Source organism: Apis mellifera, linkage group LG1, assembly GCF_003254395.2.
Source record: "Apis mellifera strain DH4 linkage group LG1, Amel_HAv3.1, whole genome shotgun sequence".
Classification (NCBI taxonomy): Eukaryota; Metazoa; Arthropoda; class Insecta; order Hymenoptera; family Apidae; genus Apis; species Apis mellifera.
In genome coordinates, this window is record NC_037638.1 from 21,471,135 (window position 1) to 21,491,633 (window position 20,499).

Here is a 20,499-nt window from a genome sequence, read left to right on the forward strand (position 1 = left end):
CGCCCGGCTCTCGCGCTTCTTCTCACGAAGAAGCGCATTATTCCAGTCCTTTCGTTCGCAATTATAACGGAATTCACTTCGTAATATCTTCGAATTTCATGGAAATTTCAATTTCGTTTTATCACGCGTTTTTTTTTAGGATAATTTAAAATAAATAGATTCAATTTGTTTCACCGATTTGTAGAAATAATAAAAAAAATGGAAATTTTATTACTTGGAATTATTTATTCGTACATTTTCTTTCTTTCTTTTTTTTTTATTTTAATTCGCGATAAATTTAATTTCGAAAGATGTTGGCAAACCACTTAACGAAGAAATTCTGCGGGCTCATGATGCCTGTGTAAATCATACGTTAGCCGGTCTTCGAGTACAGTCGATTGAGTCATCGATACGTGACACGTATACGAAAATACGTAAGCAGAAAATTTAGTGTACGTTAAGATCGGAGAAGGTCGAGCGTAACTGTTCCCTATTATGGCACGTTTTCATTGCATACCGATTACCGAATGAAACGCATAACGTTTAATCTTGTACAAAATCAATTTTCGCGTTTTCGTAATCGTTTCATCTTGTGAAGAAGAAGAAAAAAGTAACAAATTTCCATTTGTTGAAAATAGGAAAATAATATTCAGATAATCGTTAACGATTTTTCTTCCAAAGATTATATTTCTATATTTAAAGAAAGGATAAAATTTAGCAACGCGATGATTTGTATTTGGTATTTCTTGCAAAAATTTCATGGAGGAGAACGTTGTTAAGTTAAATTCCATGCATTCCTTCTGTTACAGCAATGCTTTTCTCACGGGCCACTGAATGTCCTTAGAATACAGTGGAGATGCAAGTAAAGCGATGCACGATCACGATGTACGATGTATAATTTATAGAAGAGATATATAGGACGGACGGTTTATAACATCTTAACAAATATATTCAAAAATCAACTTCTAGTTTGGATAAAGAAAACATTAAAAAATTATGTAAATAATTCAAACGAAAAAAGAATTTAAAACAGACAATCTAATCATTGCTTGATATTATTTGCATAGATATAATAATTACGCGCAATAATTATGCAATATAATAATCGTAGAACGAAATTTATATATTCGTTCGATTTATTGCGAAAAGGTACTTGTATCTCTTGATGTATTTTTTTTTTTTTTTTATAATATTTCTAAGGAAGGAAAGGAATTTGTCTTAAAAACGGGACAAATGGATTCAATTACGATTTATTGAAAAATAGAAATAAAATACAGGCATAAAAATTTCTTTGTTATTCTATTGCCAGTTCCGTTTCCAGAACGAGTTCTCGACGCAACGTCTTAAAGCAACAGAGGGGCTTGAGAAAGTGGTCAGGATGAAGGTAGTACGAAGGATTCTATACAATCTATATTCATCGTAGGTTCTACGACTTAGCTGGCATTCTTTCGCTTTATAAAAATTTCTATATCCTGTTTTATAAAGTACGATATTTTATCTTTACAATACAATAATGGAAAAAGAATCATCATAAAATATTGAAATAAATGATTTCAATAATAAATAAATAATGGTTTATAAGTCTTGAAACGTCTAAAAACGAAGACGTGAAACGCTATCGCGGAGAAAATAAATTTTTCTTCAGTGATTAGTGGCATCGTAAGATAAGATTTTTTTTTGATACTTTCGAGTTACAAGGAGTGCCATTCGAAGAATTTGTCGGTCTATATCCGAAGTTAACATCACTGTTGCGCGTAAATCAATCAAACGCTAATAATGCGACAAAAAATTAAGAAAGAAATGTTTGTAAAAAAATGAAACTTGTTTATTTATGTACAATTTTTAAAACTAATATCGATCGTTTCGATTAGAATTTCTCATTAATTTTTTTCAACGTCCAACGCCATTCGTATTTAAATTTTATTTTTTATTATTAAATTTTTTGCTACATTAAAATCTTATAACTAAAAAAAAGTTATAATTAAAAAAAAAAGTTATTATTCGATGAAATATCGTTTTTCTCCAAATATTGTTATTTTTACGGAGCGCCATTCGTCGTAAAATATTAAAAAAAATGCTTATACAAATTAAAACATAATCGATATTATTTTTTATATAGCAGAACTATACCTTCCAGATTCGCTGATACAGAAATTTTTCGATACGAAAACGGCTCCAGGAATTCGTCAGAGACGACGTCTGACGTCATCCTCGTGCCAGACTGGAGAACGGAGGTCACGTGTCGCGACGTCAAACGAAAACTCAATACTCGGCCAGTGCCGGTCCGGCCAATAAGCGTCGAAAGAACTCTCGCCGATCGACATACGATCCTAAGGCGCGTCAGTCGAGCCGCAACCGTTGAACGGTGAACATCGTGGCACGGTCGATAACGATTTCGATTGTTTGTGAGTTTGCTTTTTAGTGAAACGGAATCAAAGGTGAACGAAATGGCCAACAACAGGGCTACTAAGTCTGGATTTGCGGCGGAAGCGCAAAGAAAGGTAAAAAAAAAAAAAAAGAAAAAGTTTTTTTTAATACATATACGTACATGTTTTGTTCGATGATACATGACCTACTGCGAGACCATCCCTTATGGAATTCGACCTAGTAAGGGTGGTTGCGCGTGCGTATTACAAAGTTCATTGCACCTATGCTCTCGAAGATAAACGAATTATTTGTTCTGATAAAATATAGTGGAAGTTTGGCGATATCGATTGCCGAGATTTAATTTAAATTCCTTGTTTCAGGTTTTTTTACTCGATCTGTCAGGAATTTTAGACTTGAGATATCGTTTCTGTTGAATTCATTTCTTTTTTTTTTTTTTTATGATATAATAGATATTTCTATTAAAAAAAAATAGAAAGATGCAACGAACTTATAAACATTTTTATTATTCAAAAATTAAATCAAAATAATATTTAATCAAGTCTGATTGTCTTGTTGCTTATTTAAAAGATTAAAGAAGGAATTTAAAATCGGTAAATATTTTGACTGTTTGGAGGTTGAGGATCGTTGGAATAATTCATAGGTTTAACTTAGATTGTATGTATCTATGTATGCACGTACGTGACAATCATTCGTGTCTGCAGATTACAAAGCTCATGTCAGAGATATTTCATGACACTTATTGGAGAATAATCCCATGAGAATAATTACAATGCAGAGCGTGAAAGAATAACTGTTCACAGGTAAATCGTGACGTGATTTTGACATTCGAAATTGTTGATTTTTAATAAAATTAAATTAAATATTTATCTTCTTAAGAATTTCTCCTTTTAGAATTTTATCTCTAGCACTTGAAAATAAAATGATATAATCTTCTTTAATTAAATCGAATTCCTTTCCGATAAGTAAAAATTACAAAAATTTCCATAAAATTTCAACTTCAGTATAATAGGATCATCTTTATAAATCTTCATTTCCTATCTAATCTTCGAATCTTTATGTTCTATCTACCAAATAATTTCCTTACTCCAATACTTTATTACAATATCAAATCTTTACGTAAATAAAATGCAAAATTACTACAATCCTCTTCGAATCATATTCGATCCAATCGCGTTTCGTTATCATCAAAAATTATTTGATCAAAAAAAAAGTCTCCCAATTTCTCGCTTCACTTTTATCTCAAAATTTCTTCATTCAAATTCAAACAACACAACAACAAATAAAAAAATTCTTCTCGAATCTTTCCGATCGTGCAAAGTTTAAAATCGAGTCATCTTTAAATGCAAAAAGAGAGGAAAAAAAGAAAGAAGAAAAAAAGGAAAAAGATTGCTAAACGGCAATTTCATCGTGAACGGAAATGACAAATCGTAGATACGTCAAGGTACCGGAGGAGGAAAGAATTTGCAAGAAGATTATCGCGATTTCGATACGGTCGAAGATTGTTTCCTTTCGTCACACCTGAGCATACGCCGCGTTTCCATCGAATTCGCCTCGGAGGGAACCGTGTTCGAAGCAACAGCTGCCGGCCGATCCCTTCCTCCTCCGAGAATTAAAACGAGACCCAGTTGCCAAAGAAGGGAGCGTCCCTCGACGAAACCCACCGGCCATGGTACACTTATCCTTTCGCCTCGAATCACCTTTATAACCATCCTAATATTTCTAGGTTGACCGCACGATACAGATACGGGGAATCGCCGAGTCTATTCTTGTTGCGCGTTGTACTCTTTCATAACATCGAACAGTAGTATGACGTAGTTATGCTTTACGGGAGTTCATTCATGACGTTTGGGTTAAATTAACGTTTCACTGCAAATGTTTGGATGATACGGTAAGGAAAATAATAATTTTTCAAATAATATATTTTTCATTTTGTATTGTATAAATATTTTATAAAAATTGCATTTTAAAGTTGTTTGGAAAAATATAAAAAAAAGCATTGGTATATTGTCATCATAAAAATAACATTCGGCTGCATTTATCTTCAAAACGTGTTAAAAAGTGAAATCGTATCGTCGTTAAGTAAAAAAAGGAAAAAAAACACTTTACTAATGAAAAGGGAAAAGAGGCAATCTCAATTTTCCTAATTAGTAATTGATAAAAAAAACTGGAACAGAATCGTGTCATCCTCGAATATGGTATTGATACGACGAAAAATAACTCGATTCTCAAAAAAGAAGAAAGAAAAAGAAACGGTATGTTCATCTTCGTATCAAACAAGAAGGGAGGGGGAAAAAATGGAGCGAAATACAAAGGGTTTGTTGTACATTGGTTTCGAACTTGTTCTTTTTTTTTTTTTTTTTTTTTTTGTTTCTTTTCTTGAAACAATTAGCGAGCAACTAATCTGAAGGACGCTCATTATTGCAGAGAAACGTATGTTCAATACGAAGATATCCTTATCGCTATTGGAATGCAATGGTTGGTTCACTATTTTTTTTTTCTTTTTTTTATTGATACAATGACGTTTATCCAACGAACTGAAAAAAGAAATCGAGATTCGTCATGTTCTAATAATGAAAAGATCTTTGAGAGGTAATTTTTTTTTTCAATTTTTTACGATTATAATATAAGATACGTTATCAGTGTGTGTGCGCTATGTCTCGCACAATTTATTCTAAATTTGTACCAAAATTAATCATTGCCAGAAATTGGCGCACAATATTAATTGCGGAGTGACGAGGAGAGTTCAACGATAGTATCATTATCGGTATTTCATATTCATCCCACGAATCTTTTATAATTATTAGGTCAATCATTTCTATCATTTCTTGCTGTTACAAGTGTGAAATAGCAAAAATTGCAGAGAGTAATTATTATTCAAACTTGTGATAAGCTTGTCCAGTTATTATTACTCAATCATATTATTCATCGATAAAATTGTTATTCATATTCTAATACGAAACATTGCACGTACGTATAACGACAAAAGAGATGATAATAGGATTCTCGTTATTCGATAAATACAATATGAATATAATGTATGATAATCAAGGCACAAATAGTTCGAGATAAATGTTCGTTGAATCTTTCTTAATTTTTTTTTTTTTTTTTTTATCAAATAGACAACATTCTTCAAATAAAATTTTCATTATCTATTATTATTTAATTTACTAATTATTTAATAAAAAATATTACGCTTTCGAGAATCCCAAGAAACATAATCTCGATAAAACGTTCCTTTTTTTGTTAATTTCCAAAAGTCACGCGATTACTTTTAATTCTAATCAGAAAACACGGCGCACCCTTATGATATATTTTTCGAGAGAATTCTAATTTCAATTCCCGTGTATCGTCCCCCACGATACACCATAAGGGAAGCATGTTTCGTTACAAAATAGACATAACAATTATAGCCACGTGTTTCCGTGAACCAAGTGCGATGAATGTGCGGCATTATACTTGAGGCCTAAAAATAGGCGTGCTTCATCCCCGCGCGGAGGATATCTGCATTAGCCACCGGAAACACTATAAAGTGGTTTCCGTTTTAGGAACGAATGGCTGAAGGCGATCTCGAGGAACACTCCTCTCTCCTTACCGCTATATATTTTCTTCCCAGGTTGCTTTTACAATCGATGTTGGTGGATTAACGATCGTAGACAGATTCTTCCAGCCTCCTTCGAGGAATTCTCACGTCCGCTGACCTTTCTTCCGTCGTTCGAATCTCCGCGCGTGGATCTTCGTTTCGTGACTGACGAAATAGATGGACGAACGAAATAATCCTTAGATATTTTTTTTTCAACATAAATAAATATACAAGTTGAATGGAGTACAGATATATAATAAGGGAGAATTAGAAGAAAAAAGATTAGTCCAATCAAATGAGTCTGAGCTTTTAAGAGCTTTTAGAGAAGAAAAAAGAAAGAAAAATCAAAGAAATGGAAGAAGAGAAGAATTTTCAATTATAATTGTTGAACGATCGTGGAATTTTTCTTCGTATAATTTCTTCCAAAGTTATCGTTCCGTTTTTTCCACTCTCGCAATTGCGATTTAAAATGGCGAATTACGAAGAACATGTTAGCAACGTAAATTTGTGCACAAATCATTAGTTGACACGTGAGGCCGAGCATGGTAATAGAGGCGAAGGACACCAGCACAGTGCAATACAAATTCTCAGTTCGAGCGACTCGCGATACTGGGCTCGTTGGAATATCCTGCATCTGCATTCTGATCCTCGTTCTTTTTCGCCGGAGAATATATTCACAGGCCATCTCGACCGAGCAACCGATTCGTCTGATTCACCTTGAGAGATGTTGCACGAAGAAATCTCGATAGAATGTAACAGGCTGAAAGCCCGTTAGTTTGATGCGCCATCGACCGAATCGATCATCTATACGTGACTAATCATAAACTCATAGACGAATAAGAAGGTTACGAATGGATTACGTGTTTTGAAATTTTTTAATCTGTGATAATTTACATAATTACAACTAATACTGACACAATTTTTTTCAGGAAGAAATTCTCTAAAATTTAATGGAAAACATAAAGTTTCTCTTATATCGCTTTCGTGATATAATTATTTTTTTTCTAAATAAAGCGTTTCAAAATTCGATCATCGTCGTTGATAGATGCAAAGTGGTATTTAGAGAGAAGATCACCTCAAGATCCCATAATCGTGAAGTCTGTAGTTGTTGGGAGTAAAGTGTGGTGATAAAGTTTAAGTGCATGGGTTCCATGAAACTTTCTCTTGCCCGTGACTCATAGCCCGAGACGTTACATAGTTTCTTCCTTATGTCATATCTTCGTCAGTTATCAATTTAACCGAACGTTAATTATCGACGATGATGATTTATTACTTAATCGAACACCAACGAGACGTGTTACGAAATCGTGTTTCCAATCGAACGATATGGAAATGAAGTTTTACTTTTCGCGCGAGCCAATTCAATAGGGAATTGGTTCAACTTGAGATTTTTATCAGCGCTCGTTTTCCATCTCCAACTCTTGCATATTGCGTTTTCTCTTTTTAGATTTTTCCACGCGAAGATATAATCATCCCATAGCAAGATTTCTGACGGATTAATTAAACCAGTCCATATGCCGGCGAAAAATGACCGAGTTACGAAAGACCTTAAGAATCGACGCGTTCTTCCCCCTCGTGGCCTTGCGCTCCTTCAAATTAACAATCTCCGATTCCCACGAACGGTGGAGGGAATTTCACGGTCGAGAAACAACCGTGAACTTCGCTTCAGACGCGATCAATTTCCATCCACGGGACGAAATCTTGTATGCTCATTAGTGCGGAAATCGCATTAATATTAATGAATCTCTTTTTGCTCTAATATCTCGTCGAGGTATGAATTTATGAAGGATGGGGGGAAAAAAAAGAAAAAGAAATGAAAAATCAGAAACATGTTGGTCCTCATCCGCTCCGATGAGGCTTGGAACAATACTCTTGTTTGTCGAAGTGGCCCATCAATATAGGTTATCGCGATGCTTCCAAATGACAACGTGAGTCATGGATGAATCATCGTAATCAAAATTTTTCACGCAATGCAAGCCGAGCTTTCATAAATTTATTATTTAAATTCTCTCTCTTTCTCTCTCTGTGAGAAAATCTGTATTAAAAGTTTTTCTCTTTTTCCTAATAATTTCAATTCGTTTAATCAAAATTGCGCGGAATCCGGACAGATTGAAATCTTGAGATCATCGGTTTTGTATTCGAACAAGGGTGACGCAAATTTAATAGGCTCAGTTGAAATAAAGTGGCGAAATGGATTAAACCAATGTCCCGTAACGATTGTATAACCGTGCAATCGTACTTACGTTGGACGGTAAATCAACTTACAAAGTTCCACATACGATAAGTATTGACGGTGTCTTACCTGTTCGGGCTTCATCTCGTTTAGAGATCCTTATATGGCCTGCAACCTTCGAGCAGGCTCACGTTTGAAAATACACAATTATTTATCTCTGTTGTGGAATCATGTTGCGGAATTACGCAATCATGACGACTCTTGAAGTGGGTCAACGATTTTTCTGAATATAAAATGCGATTTTTTTCCTTTCTTTTTTTTTTTTTAAATATTTAACTCGTCAATAAAATTAGATGTTTAATTTCTAAGAGAGCCATCTTTCGAAACTCTACGATGGAGATGAATCGAACACGATAATCGTAAATTCTAATGCTTCAGGAATGTTTAGATTTTTATATATATAATAAAAAGTATGTTAGATCGAACGAAAAGAAGAGATAGAAATACGTCGAAGGAAATTGCGATTGAAAGAAAAAATGAAGAAAATTTGATTAATAAATGAATCTGTATTAGAAAGTGGATCGTTCATGTTTAAATGAATCTAGATTGAAAAAAGTGATCGTTTATCGTTTAAGGAAAATCGTTATACGATCGAGGAGAAAAAAAAATCTTTTATCAGAGATTTCGACATCAATATGGAAACTTGTCAAACAAGGGACAATCTTTAAATGCAGTTCTCCTTGTGCTCGCGATCAAGGTGATTCGATTTAATCATGCGCGATTATTTCGTTTCTTTTTTTTTTTTTTCCTCTTGATTCTCGTGATGAAATATCCTCTTTCGTATTTTTACATATTTCCATTGTCATGTGACATTACTGAATTAAATGTAAAAAATTGAAAAGCACAATTCGATGTGTAATCGATCTGTAATTATTATTACATTGGTGATTTGAAACTTCCAACAGGTGCAAAATTTAAACAGTTTCAAGCTTTGATATCAGCTCGATATCAATTTGATATTTATTCTCTAATAATTGATTGATAGTTTTCTAAAAAATTGTATGGATTCAAATCTTTCTTATCATTTAATCGATAAGTAATATAAATGTAAACTTGAAAACTTATCGTTACACCGATAAATATCATCGATATTTATTCATATCGATCGATTGCTCAATCATCTTAATCATCTTATTACCGCAAGAATTGTTATTAATGAAAAAATAATTCGTTTCAATCTAGTAAAAATTGGCAGCTTCTTCATAATAGAAAACTCCTATCAAATAAATTGAATACAATGACATTATCCATCTGTATAAAATAAAATCTGCAATATAAAATATAGTTATTAAAATTATAAAAAATTCAAAGAGGATTTCGAATTAATTATCTCGATTTATCTCGTCGATCAAATGAACAAGGTATCGTTACTTGTCCAAGTTCGCAAGTTGGTTAACAACGTTAATTCTACGGCCAATAAATTAATCTAAGTGTACTCTGTGTAACAAGGAAAACGATTTTGCTGGCGGCAGCATCTTGGTGAAGAGCAATTCCTTCAATTTGCCCACTGGTTCATTGATAGCCAAGCCTTTGACCCATTTTTCATGACCGTGAACGAGCTAGGGAGCCATTAAAAGCGTCATTGTCACACAACTACTAGAAAGACACGAAACGATTCTTTAATTGCAAACACTTGCCCTGCTAACCGACGTACACTTATGCTTGGAACAGTCTACGATACAAGTAAGTAATTTTTTTTTGCAAAATATGTATTTTTTTTCGATAATAAAAAGCTTAATAAAGCTGAACATTTAAAGTCAGTCGATAAATTGATGTTATTATTATTAAATTGGATACAATATATATCATTTTTTGAATTTAAATTTCAAGTTTCATTCATAAGGGATAAAAGTAATTTTTAAATATTTTGATTACTTATTAGATATTTTAATTATTTGATAAATAATTACTATTGATAAATAGAGACGAAATAAAACTGGGCAGCGTCATTTCAAGTTTCCCGAGATATCTAATCGAACAAAGATCAGTGATCAAATAGAATTATTCAAATCCTATCGATTATCGTGTTATTGATAATTGCATATTTTTCCATCAAAATATATTTATTAAATTTACTATCGATGTAAAAGTTCTTCGAACAAAGAAAAGAAATGGCATCTAAATTTGAGGAACGAGCGTACTTTTCTGAAGTGGCACAAATCAGAAAGAGAAGAAAAATTATATCTGCGAGGATTCAGCTGCAACCCCGCATAATTTTGAATAGAATAAATTCCACACCACACCCTTCAAACTCGTTTGAGAAGATCTCGGCTTCAACATTTTGTGTGGTATGCAATTGGGCAAAGGTAACTTTCTTGAAATTTAATGCGACAAAAAGCATTATCATATTCGATTATTTTTTTTTTTTTATATAAATATTTAAAAAATTCTTCGTTACAAATTCGAGGAACAAAATGATCAAAGAATTAAGTTTATCAAAATTTATTAACATTGAAAGTTTTATTCTCTCATATTTAATAATGTAATAAATATAAAAAAGAAAGACATAACGATACATACATAGAAATATAACTAGGACGGAGAAAATCGCAAAGCAACTAATGATGTGTTCGTATGCAAATGGGCTCTCAAATGGAAATTACAAGCTTAGAAGACTCATCAATGTTGTGATCTCGTATTAAATAATCCAAAAAGCGGTTTTTTAATCGTATTGCTCGATATTGTTTCTATTCGATCGGCTTAAACTGCTCTATCACTTCTTTAACGCATTTCTCGCATATCATTTTTTTCTTCACGTTAATGAAATTATCATGCGCTTACTTAATACCTAAATATAGAATTCGCATCGTGCTCTACATCGTGGGTTTATATCACGAGATATAAGGGAGGAGATAGCGAAGTCCGCTGCTTCCGAATGTTATCGTTGGATATGACAAAAATTGTAGAGAGAAAGAAACACTTGCAACGACAATAATTTACCTGTTATCGTTTCTTAAACGTTCATAAATTTTAATAAGAATTTTTATTATTATTATTTTTTTTTCTTCTTTTTATGAAAAATATTCTCGAAGAAATATAGAAATGTAATATTTTATAATCTTTCGATACATTAATCCTTATTTGCCATTTATTGTTTATTAAATATCGAAAATATCTAAATTATCGTTATCGAACGATTATAGTAGAGAATTTTTTTTATGATAACAATATTGTTTGAAAACATTGTTACGAAAACGAAAAAGTAAGGCTTAGAATATGATTAATGAGTAGTAAACGAGGTGTCTTTACATTGAAACAAGATAGGTTTAAATGGAAAAAAGTTTGCTTGTACACAAAAATATCGTTTCCTTTGTCTTCCAGATAATCAGGTAATAAATAAAATGAAATAACAATAAGACACGTTCGAGGAAAAAGAAATTTACTTTTAATTTAACGATCGTCATTATTCATATTAATGATATATTGTAATTGCTTATGCATATATTTATTTCGCGGACTAGGTGTCAAACGTTAACAGACTGAATGACGGTTTGGTGAAAGTGAATACTTTCAGCGTGATATTTCTTCATAACAAAATTGCCCATTGTTTGTATATATATATATATATATATATATATATATATATTTCTGAGTATAAAAAAAACACGTCATTTTTGTAATTTAAAAATAATACTTTTAATCCCTGTATATAATTATACAGATTATTCGATAAAACTTTCTGTATAAATTCAACTTAATATATTCTAAAAATATATATATAAAAAGAAAAGGAAAAATATCTCAGGAGAAAATCGCATCTGCGACTTAGCAAGATTACCAGAACTCATATATATATATATATATACTTCCAGTATATTATTCTAATTGTATCGATCAAGAGACTGGTGAGTTTTACGAGGCACGTGAAATATATCACGATCAAGACACCGTATGGCTAACGGAATATGCATACTGCATCGGGATGAATACGACGATCCATGCTTACGAACCTCTCCTTTTTAGGTAGCCTTTACGTGAATAACTGTGCGCCCATTACGCGTTCTCCACGGGCTTTAGGATACACGAGGAGTTCGTCGAGTTGTTGGCGTGCTCGTTCATAATCGTCTTTTATAAGATCGTGAACTCGGGAAACGAGTTCCGTATTTAAAAGAATTCCTGAACTTTATTTTCAAGTTAGAAGATCTTTTTTTTCTTGGGTCGAATTAAATTTCTCCTCGATTTATTAAATGATATTTTCTCGTAAACAGATAAGCATCTCGCGGTATGCGTTGCGTATTCTTTGCGAAAGGAAAGGAATAAAATTTGCTTTTGAGAAGTTTTACAGCCAATAGAAGAATAAATTGAGATACGTTTTCAATCTTCTTGAACAATACGAAAAATTTCTTCGAAACTGCTTGCATTCATGGACAAGATTTGCGAGGTACCACGAAGGAACAACGAATGAAGTGTTTAAACAAGTTGGGTCAGTGACTCCGGCCACGCTTGTGTCGCAGACCCTACAGGATGTGTTACTTGGATCACTGGCACATCGCATAATTAATAACAGGCAGTCGGTAATGGCTCGTGCCCCTTACTTGAAAGATCGACGAGAATCTCGTGAAATCTTGGTCGTGATAAAATATGAATCAAAATAACTAATTTCTCTTGTAATCTAAAATATAATAATATATTAATAAAAATTTAGTTTTTATTTTCCTCTCTTAATTTTATTTTATTTAATAATTTCATTACAATAGAATCTGATTCATTTTAAGAAACAGACAATTCCTACAATAAATAAAATTCATTTAATAAGAATTCAGATAAGTATTTAGATTAATTTTAGATCTGATAAATGGAGTTCAAATGGATAAATGGAATTTTACTGTCCTTCTATTATGCAAAGAAAATTTGATGATCTTTACTGATTAACATAAATGCATTTCTGTTACAGATTAATAGCAAATACAGCGAGGAATTGGCACAAGAATGTTTGGAATGGATCAAAACGATCACCGGTGAGAATATAAACACTAACGGAGACATGGACAATTTTTATGAAATTTTGAAAGATGGAGTCCTTCTTTGCAAGTAGTTACACTTTACTAAACAATTAATTTTCTTTCAATTTTTTGAAATGATAATTAATCATTATTTTTTTTTTTTCAGATTGGTGAATGATATTAAAGAAGGATCCGTGAAGAAAGTTAACAAGACCAGTTTGGCATTTAAATGTATGGAGAACATCAATGCGTTCCTCGAGGCAGCCAGAACATTAGGTGTCCCAGCCCAAGAAACCTTCCAAACTGTTGATCTTTGGGAAAGACAAAATCTCAATTCAGTCGTAATTTGTTTGCAATCTCTCGGTAGAAAGGTATATATAAATATATATATGCATATATGAGATTTTTTTTCTCTTTCAAAAAGATTTTTCTCTTTCAGACCATAATTACAATCATTCAAAACTTTCCTTTTATATGAATTCCTTTGAAATTTCAATGTTTTATCTATATTGATATCATTTAAATTAGAAATAAAATTAATGGACAATGATTGAGATATGAAAATATTTTTATGTAAAAAAGTTCTTTATTAGTTGTAATTAGTCATTTATAAAAAATTAATTTTTGAAGATCTATTATAATTATCTATTTATAATTTTAATTAATACATAATTACAATTTTCATTTGTAGGCGGGTAATTATGGCAAACCAAGCATCGGACCAAAAGAAGCGGACAAAAATATACGTAATTTTACTGAAGAACAATTAAGGGCTGGACAGGGTGTAATTAGTTTACAATATGGCAGTAATAAAGGTGCTAATCAGAGTGGCATTAATTTCGGGAATACTAGACATATGTAAACCTAATTCGTCTAAATGCCATTTACAAAAATTCCAGTTTCACACTTGTCTCTAATTTTATCTTTACGATATACTAGACTTACGGAAAAAATTTTGTTGTACAACAATGTTTCTTATCGTGGTCCAAGTTAATTCTAAATGGTGCACAAAACTCATTTTTGCGCATAGATAATTTTCTATGTATTTAAACAAAAAGATAGAAAAGTACAACATAAAAATTTTTGTACTTCCTTTTTAAAGAAATGAATAATCTCAAAGTTACACAGTATAAGTTAAAGTGTAAAGAGTAAAAAATTATGTCTATTCTAAAAATTCGATACGTATATTTTAAAACATAATATATACATTGTTAATGTATTAAAAAGATTCTTTAACAAGAAAACAATTTATTTGCAAATATAAACAAAAAAAAATATGTTGTGCTACTAAATACAATTGGATAATATGACTATATATTTGTTAAATATTACAGATAAATTATGAAACAGAGCTGTGGCTTTGTCACTGTTATTATAAAATCCTTTACGAGTTACAGTGTAACCAAATTATACTTTAAAAGATTCGTGTTGCGCGTAAGACGATAACTATTATAGTTATTGTATGATGATAAATGATATATTATTATATTAAGTATTTTGTACAAATATTTTTTGATGATTATAAAAATAATTTTTCATAATGTAATGATAATATGAGTTAATAAATGACTTAAAAAGACATAAATGATCTTTTCTCTTATCAGTTTTTATTTTATTTACTTTTATCTAAGCTTTTATTTATATAATTAAGCAAATCAACATTTTATTTGTAAATAACATATATTATGTAATGAACAAATAATTCTTTTATCTCATGAAAGGATAATAATCAAGACCAGAATTATATTTGAATTTAGACTGATAACGCTTGTGTTTCTTAGCTTGTTCCAAAAGTTTTTGAACACTAGGTCTAAAATAAATAAAAATATATATTAGAAATGAGAACTTATTATGAATGCTATTAAATGGTATTAAAAAATACCTATAAGCTGGAGGTAACATTTCTTCTGCAAATGTGCATTTTACATTTTCAGGTACTACATTTTCTAAATATATCCGTACTCTAATTATACTTCTGTTTCTTCTACAATCGTCTTGAATCTTAACAACTTGAGATGGTGGCGAATCAAAAGAAAACATGAAATGGCTGAAAATAATAATTAATTATTTGATTAACATATATTATATAAATACATAAAAAATAAAAAATATAATAATATAATATTTACTTTGCATGTGTATGAATACTATTATGAGCATTTGTTTTACATGGAAGTTCCTTAATACCCCAATTTTCAATCTTTCTAATAAATCCACCTGTTTCAAATATTGATTTTGCTATATCTTTTAAAGTATTTACATATTCTGTCTGGAAATATTATTCATTGATAATTAATTATTATATTATCAATAAGATAAAATACTTATATTTAGGTTAACAAATCTATAAAATGTTTGAAATAAATGTTTTAAAATACATTAAAGATTACAATACCTTGTTTGCTAATCGTAATAACAATGGCATTTCATATGTCGGCATATTTGCGTTTATTTTTCAATACATAAATGAAATTTTAATTGAAAAAATAACATAGATTTTCTTATTGACAATAAGAATCACGAACTACACATATAGCATGATACGTAATATTTTACGATTTATTAAATAGAACAGATTCTTTTATATATGTATTAATTAATAAATAATAAAATTAAATAATATTAGATAATATTAAATAATATTTAATAATTTTGTGTTATTAATAGAAAATTTAAGAACCTATCATCAATTTATTTTGAATTTGATAAACAATAAGGTTATGATAAATTTGTATTGAAAATATGTATTTTAGAAAAAATTTTTTTAATCTTATAAAAAGATATAATGTTTTATATTTAAATTTTACACAACAACAAGAAAATCTATATTTGCATTATGTAGATAAAAATTATATTTCTTCGTTAATTTTAACGAACATTTCAAAATATTCAAGTGATAGTCCATTAAAATGTTGGAATTGTAATTTTACATATAAATCTGATTTATTTTGCTCTAAATGTAAAGTTTTACAAAAACCACCTGAAAATTTAACTTATTTTGATATAATAGATATTCCAAAAACTTACGATGTTAATATTACGGAAATTCAAAAAAAATATAAAGAACTGCAAAAACTGTTACATCCTGATAAATTTAGCAACAAATCTGATGTAAGTATAATTTACTAAATATGACAATATATTTATAAATACATTATTAATTTTATTAATTTGTCTTGTTTTATTTTTTAGAAAGAGAAGCAATTTTCTGAGATTTTATCATCATTAGTAAATAAAGCTTATAGTACATTATTACATCCTCTAAAGAGAGGATTATATATGCTAGAATTAAATGGTATAACAATATCAGAAGGAACAGATAATGTGAATGCAGAATTTTTAATGGAAATTATGGAAAAGAATGAAGAAATAGAAGATGCTGCAAATAATGAAGAAAAAATTAAAAAACTAATACAAGAAAATGAGACTATATTAAATAGTTTAATAATGTAATATTCTTTCTATTTAAAAATTTATGCCTTAGTCTTATAATATATGTGTAATTAATGAATATGTTTCTATATAGGAATGTAGCAGCTGCATTTGAACAGAAAGATATTAAGAAAGCAGAATCTCTCCTTATACAAATGAAATATTATGATAGCATAAATAATAGATTAAAAAAATTAAAATATGATTTAGGTATAATAGAATAGATATAATTTTAATATTAGTAAAATTGTAATATAATTGTAATTTAATATATAATTAATATAATTATTATAGTATATATATATATATATATATATATATATATATATATATATATATATTTAATTTTATGTAAATGTATATTGTTAATGTAAAAAGTATATTGTAATATATTTACTATTTACAAATTTAAATATTTTATTATATTTTTGATAAAATTTTCTTTATATATTAATTAATATTTTAATTATATTAATATATTTTTCTTTTCTTAATATCTATATTCTTTTATTTTTAAATTTTTTTTTTAAATTTTATTCTTTAAAAAATATATGTATATAATAAAAACATAATTATGATGAAGACAAGATATTAAAACTCAAAATTTAATTTAATTTATTCTTGATTATCTATTTTCCACATTTCAATCCATTGACATATTCTATTTACATTTTCTGTTATTTGATTTAGATTATTACTTGTCAGTTCATGAACTATTTCTTCTCTGTAAGCTAATCTTGCCTCTTCAAGAATGGTTTGAAATATTTCACAATCTATATTATCTTCTAACTTTTTTCCTGTATAGCCCCTGTCTCTTAAACGATCATATAAAATAGTATTGTCTGTTCTTAATACAAAAACAATATCAAACCATCTTTCTGGGAAAAAATCAGCTCCATGATAATCAACAATTTTTCCACCTTCACACATAAGAGTTTCCATTTCATCCAATAACTGCAATTAAAAAATATAATATATTAATATAATAATATTATATAATTATGAAAAATAATATATTTATATGAAAATTAAAATTTTTTATGAATTACCTTATCCTCATCTAAAATAGGACATTGATATACCTCATCATATTCCTCTAAACATTCTTTTTCAATAGCAAACTTACTAACATCAATCCAGGCTAATCCAGTTTTTTCAGATAAAATACGAGACATTAAACTTTTTCCTACTCCAGGTGTACCTAAAAATAAAATTGATTATAAATAATTTGATTTTTAAATACGAAAACAATTATTATTATTTTAATTTATTTTAAAGATGCTGTTTAATTTAACCTGTTATTAAAATATTTGGAGAAGTTCTATTCATATTGATCATCTTAAAGCCATTTAATTATGTTTATTAATATTTTATTAATATTGAAATTAATCACATATAGTACACATTGTTAAGAAATAACAATTTTAATAAAATCTTATCATATATGATTGTAATACTAATAATGTATATATATATTTAAAAGTAATATAAATTATTTTTAAGACAAAATTAATAGCACAGACAAAATGTAGAATAGATCTAACATTCAATGAATTTTTTTGTTTCAGAGACAAGGAATTCTTTACCATTTTAGTGTCATTTTCAACATTACCGATTCGATTCAAAATAAGATTACAAGCTGGATCTGAAGGTAATTTTTTGATTTTTTAATTTTTATCCTATATTCTTCTTCCACTATTTGATTTCTTTGTCTGTGCTTGATTGCAAAATTTATGCATTTAAGAGACAATTCCGATATTTTTTTTTGTTTATCTTAATTAAACAAAATCTTAAAAAAATCTATTCAATTCAATTATTCAAATATATATTTTATTCATATTTATTTTTATTTATATATGTTTTAATATTTTTTTATATTTATATAATATTTATTTTATATTTAACTACATCGTAATTTTATTTTTTTGCAGAATCGATAACGTCAGAAATGGCGAATATGGCGAATTACAAATCGTATATAGGATGGTAAATCTATCTCAGATTGTGTGTGACAATTTTATGGTTACAAATGTTCTTTAAGGTTATTATTTTGACGTATATATTGCGTCCCAAACGATAATTTCAGTTATCTGAATATTTTTTTCTTAACAATGAGTCTCGTAGCATATGAAAGTAGTGATGAAAGTTCAGATGATGAAAGAAATAATTGTAATGCAGAAAATGAAAATAAAATTACATCAGAAGTTCTACAAACAAATGATAAATTATGTTTATCGATGTCAAACGATAATACTTTTCAACAAGAAAATGATAAAAATAATGTGATTGAAGTGGAAGTACCTAGGATAAACGAATCATCAGAAAAAATACAATTTAATAAATTACCTAAACCCAAAACTTTGATTACGGAAATAAATAATATCATAGAAGAAGACGATATTCCTCTGAAAAAAGAATTTAAATCTGGAAAATCAGTAAAAAAAGATCGAGTACCAGTTAAAATAATGGTGCCTTCTTTATCTGAAGTAAGAAAATTTTAAATGTAATGTAAAATTTTAAATGTATGTAATATTTTATTTTTTTTTAAATTAATAGATTTTTTTATTTAAAGTTTGTAGATACTCCAAAGGAAAATGAGCTTAAATGTAATAAATTAAAGCCATCAAATGTAAGTATTTATCATAATATTCATATTTTTGTAAGAAAATAAAAAATATATATATATATGTGAGTGTGTATTTTCAGAAGGGTACTAAACTTTTTGCATTGTTACCTCCACCTAAAGGAATTGATATTAAAAGTTCTAATAATTTGGTACCTACTATTATTAAATCTACTATAGAAACTAATCAAACAAAAGTTTCATTTATTAAAGATACAAATATAAAAACCTCTAATATAAGAACTATAAAACCTATAATAGCAAATTCTATAAATGTAACTCATGAATCAAATTCTGAAGATGACGAAAGTGAGGCAACTATAGATAAGGATAATAATTCTATCACAGATTTTTTTGCTCTAACACAAAATGATACTGTTTCAAATATTTTATCAGATTCTATGAGTACTGACATAAATTTAAATAATTCTGATTTAGAATTTAAGAATAATCCAAATAAAAATGACTCATACTTCACAAGTTCTAAAATTGATATTAAAAAAATATGTACAAATAAAGCTCAAAAAACATCATTAAGTAATGTCATAGATTTACCAAAGGAAGAAATATTATTAAAAAATAAAACAGAAATAGGTCCAAAGTTACCAGTACCTGAACAAGAATATAATATAGATACAGAAGGTAATGTAGCTTTTGATGACAAGGCTATAGAATATCTTTGTGGAAAAAGAGGTGTGAAACGGAAACCTAAAGAAATTGAAGAAGCAAATATTATAGAAATAAATGGAGAAGATATTAAACCAGATGAAAGAGAATGGTTAATAAAAGCATTAACAGAAGAGCCTATACAAAGACCAATATCTATGCAAGGTGGTGGAGTAAGTTCTCAATCTAAAAAGAAACATCAAATAACATATTTAGCACATCAAGCTAAAGCAATGGAAATGGAATTGAAGAATCAATGGGCACAAAATAGATTAACAAGGAAACAAACTCAATCAAAATATGGTTTTTAAATAAAAAACATTTGTAAAATGTGTACATACATTTTTTTTTATAATTATATAAAAATGAAAAAGTTATAAAATATCATATTAATTAATAGTTTCTGTATCATTATTATTCAAAATAATAATTTGTTTTTTCTATGTTTCTAATAATGTATTCTTTAAAGTTTCATTTTGTTTTTTATTTAAAATTTATATTTAATTAAAATAATGATTATATTTTATAAATTCATCAAATATATGTAAATATCTATTTAGTTAATATTTTTGAATAGTAGAGATTATTAATTTATATGTTAAATTAGTTTTTAATTTTTCTATATTTATTAATTTGCTAATCTTTTAATATAATA

General features: G+C 28.7%; 5 protein-coding genes and 1 long non-coding RNA gene across 8 annotated transcripts; 4 read left to right on the plus strand and 2 right to left on the minus strand.

Moving 5' to 3' along the window:
• The first annotated feature begins 2,259 nt into the window (after nucleotides 1–2,259).
• Nucleotides 2,260–14,704, plus strand: LOC408572 (myophilin). The gene is made up of 4 exons (XM_392114.6): nucleotides 2,260–2,480; nucleotides 13,075–13,211; nucleotides 13,290–13,494; nucleotides 13,815–14,704. Exons 1-4 carry the CDS (start codon nucleotides 2,427–2,429, stop codon nucleotides 13,983–13,985), a joined length of 567 nt encoding a protein of 188 aa, XP_392114.1. The 5' UTR covers nucleotides 2,260–2,426; the 3' UTR covers nucleotides 13,986–14,704.
• LOC107966061 lies at nucleotides 3,273–10,773 on the plus strand. 2 transcript variants are annotated; one of them, XR_003304117.1, is made up of 3 exons: nucleotides 3,273–4,255; nucleotides 4,337–4,680; nucleotides 4,792–10,773. It is a non-coding gene; the product is annotated as an uncharacterized LOC107966061 (long non-coding RNA). The 2 variants fall into 2 exon arrangements; XR_003304115.1 differs by having other exon boundaries at nucleotides 3,274–4,255; nucleotides 4,337–10,773.
• Nucleotides 14,124–15,690, minus strand: LOC551584 (probable 28S ribosomal protein S6, mitochondrial). The gene is made up of 4 exons (XM_623976.5): nucleotides 15,519–15,690; nucleotides 15,253–15,392; nucleotides 15,006–15,170; nucleotides 14,124–14,933 (listed from the first exon to the last, which is right to left on the minus strand). Exons 1-4 carry the CDS (start codon nucleotides 15,561–15,563, stop codon nucleotides 14,831–14,833), a joined length of 453 nt encoding a protein of 150 aa, XP_623979.1. The 5' UTR covers nucleotides 15,564–15,690; the 3' UTR covers nucleotides 14,124–14,830.
• A 155-nt stretch (nucleotides 15,691–15,845) lies between these two features.
• On the plus strand, nucleotides 15,846–16,801 carry LOC100577992 (iron-sulfur cluster co-chaperone protein HscB, mitochondrial). Its single transcript, XM_006571384.3, has 3 exons — nucleotides 15,846–16,234; nucleotides 16,316–16,572; nucleotides 16,650–16,801. The coding sequence occupies exons 1-3, from the start codon at nucleotides 15,866–15,868 to the stop codon at nucleotides 16,777–16,779; spliced, it is 756 nt and encodes a 251-aa protein (XP_006571447.1). The 5' UTR covers nucleotides 15,846–15,865; the 3' UTR covers nucleotides 16,780–16,801.
• A 345-nt stretch (nucleotides 16,802–17,146) lies between these two features.
• Nucleotides 17,147–18,078, minus strand: LOC410676 (adenylate kinase isoenzyme 6). Its single transcript, XM_394153.6, has 3 exons — nucleotides 17,851–18,078; nucleotides 17,605–17,756; nucleotides 17,147–17,509 (listed from the first exon to the last, which is right to left on the minus strand). The coding sequence occupies exons 1-3, from the start codon at nucleotides 17,891–17,893 to the stop codon at nucleotides 17,171–17,173; spliced, it is 534 nt and encodes a 177-aa protein (XP_394153.1). The 5' UTR covers nucleotides 17,894–18,078; the 3' UTR covers nucleotides 17,147–17,170.
• Nucleotides 18,079–18,123: 45 nt separating this feature from the next.
• On the plus strand, nucleotides 18,124–20,180 carry LOC725042 (proline-rich protein PRCC). Of its 2 annotated transcripts, none has more exons than XM_006571383.3 (4): nucleotides 18,124–18,206; nucleotides 18,487–19,041; nucleotides 19,128–19,184; nucleotides 19,265–20,180. In XM_006571383.3, the coding sequence occupies exons 2-4, from the start codon at nucleotides 18,667–18,669 to the stop codon at nucleotides 20,153–20,155; spliced, it is 1,323 nt and encodes a 440-aa protein (XP_006571446.1). In that variant the 5' UTR covers nucleotides 18,124–18,206; nucleotides 18,487–18,666; the 3' UTR covers nucleotides 20,156–20,180. The 2 variants fall into 2 exon arrangements, with proteins under 2 accessions (XP_006571446.1, XP_006571445.1); XM_006571382.3 differs by having other exon boundaries at nucleotides 18,126–18,206; nucleotides 19,262–20,180.
• The last annotated feature ends 319 nt before the right edge of the window (nucleotides 20,181–20,499 follow it).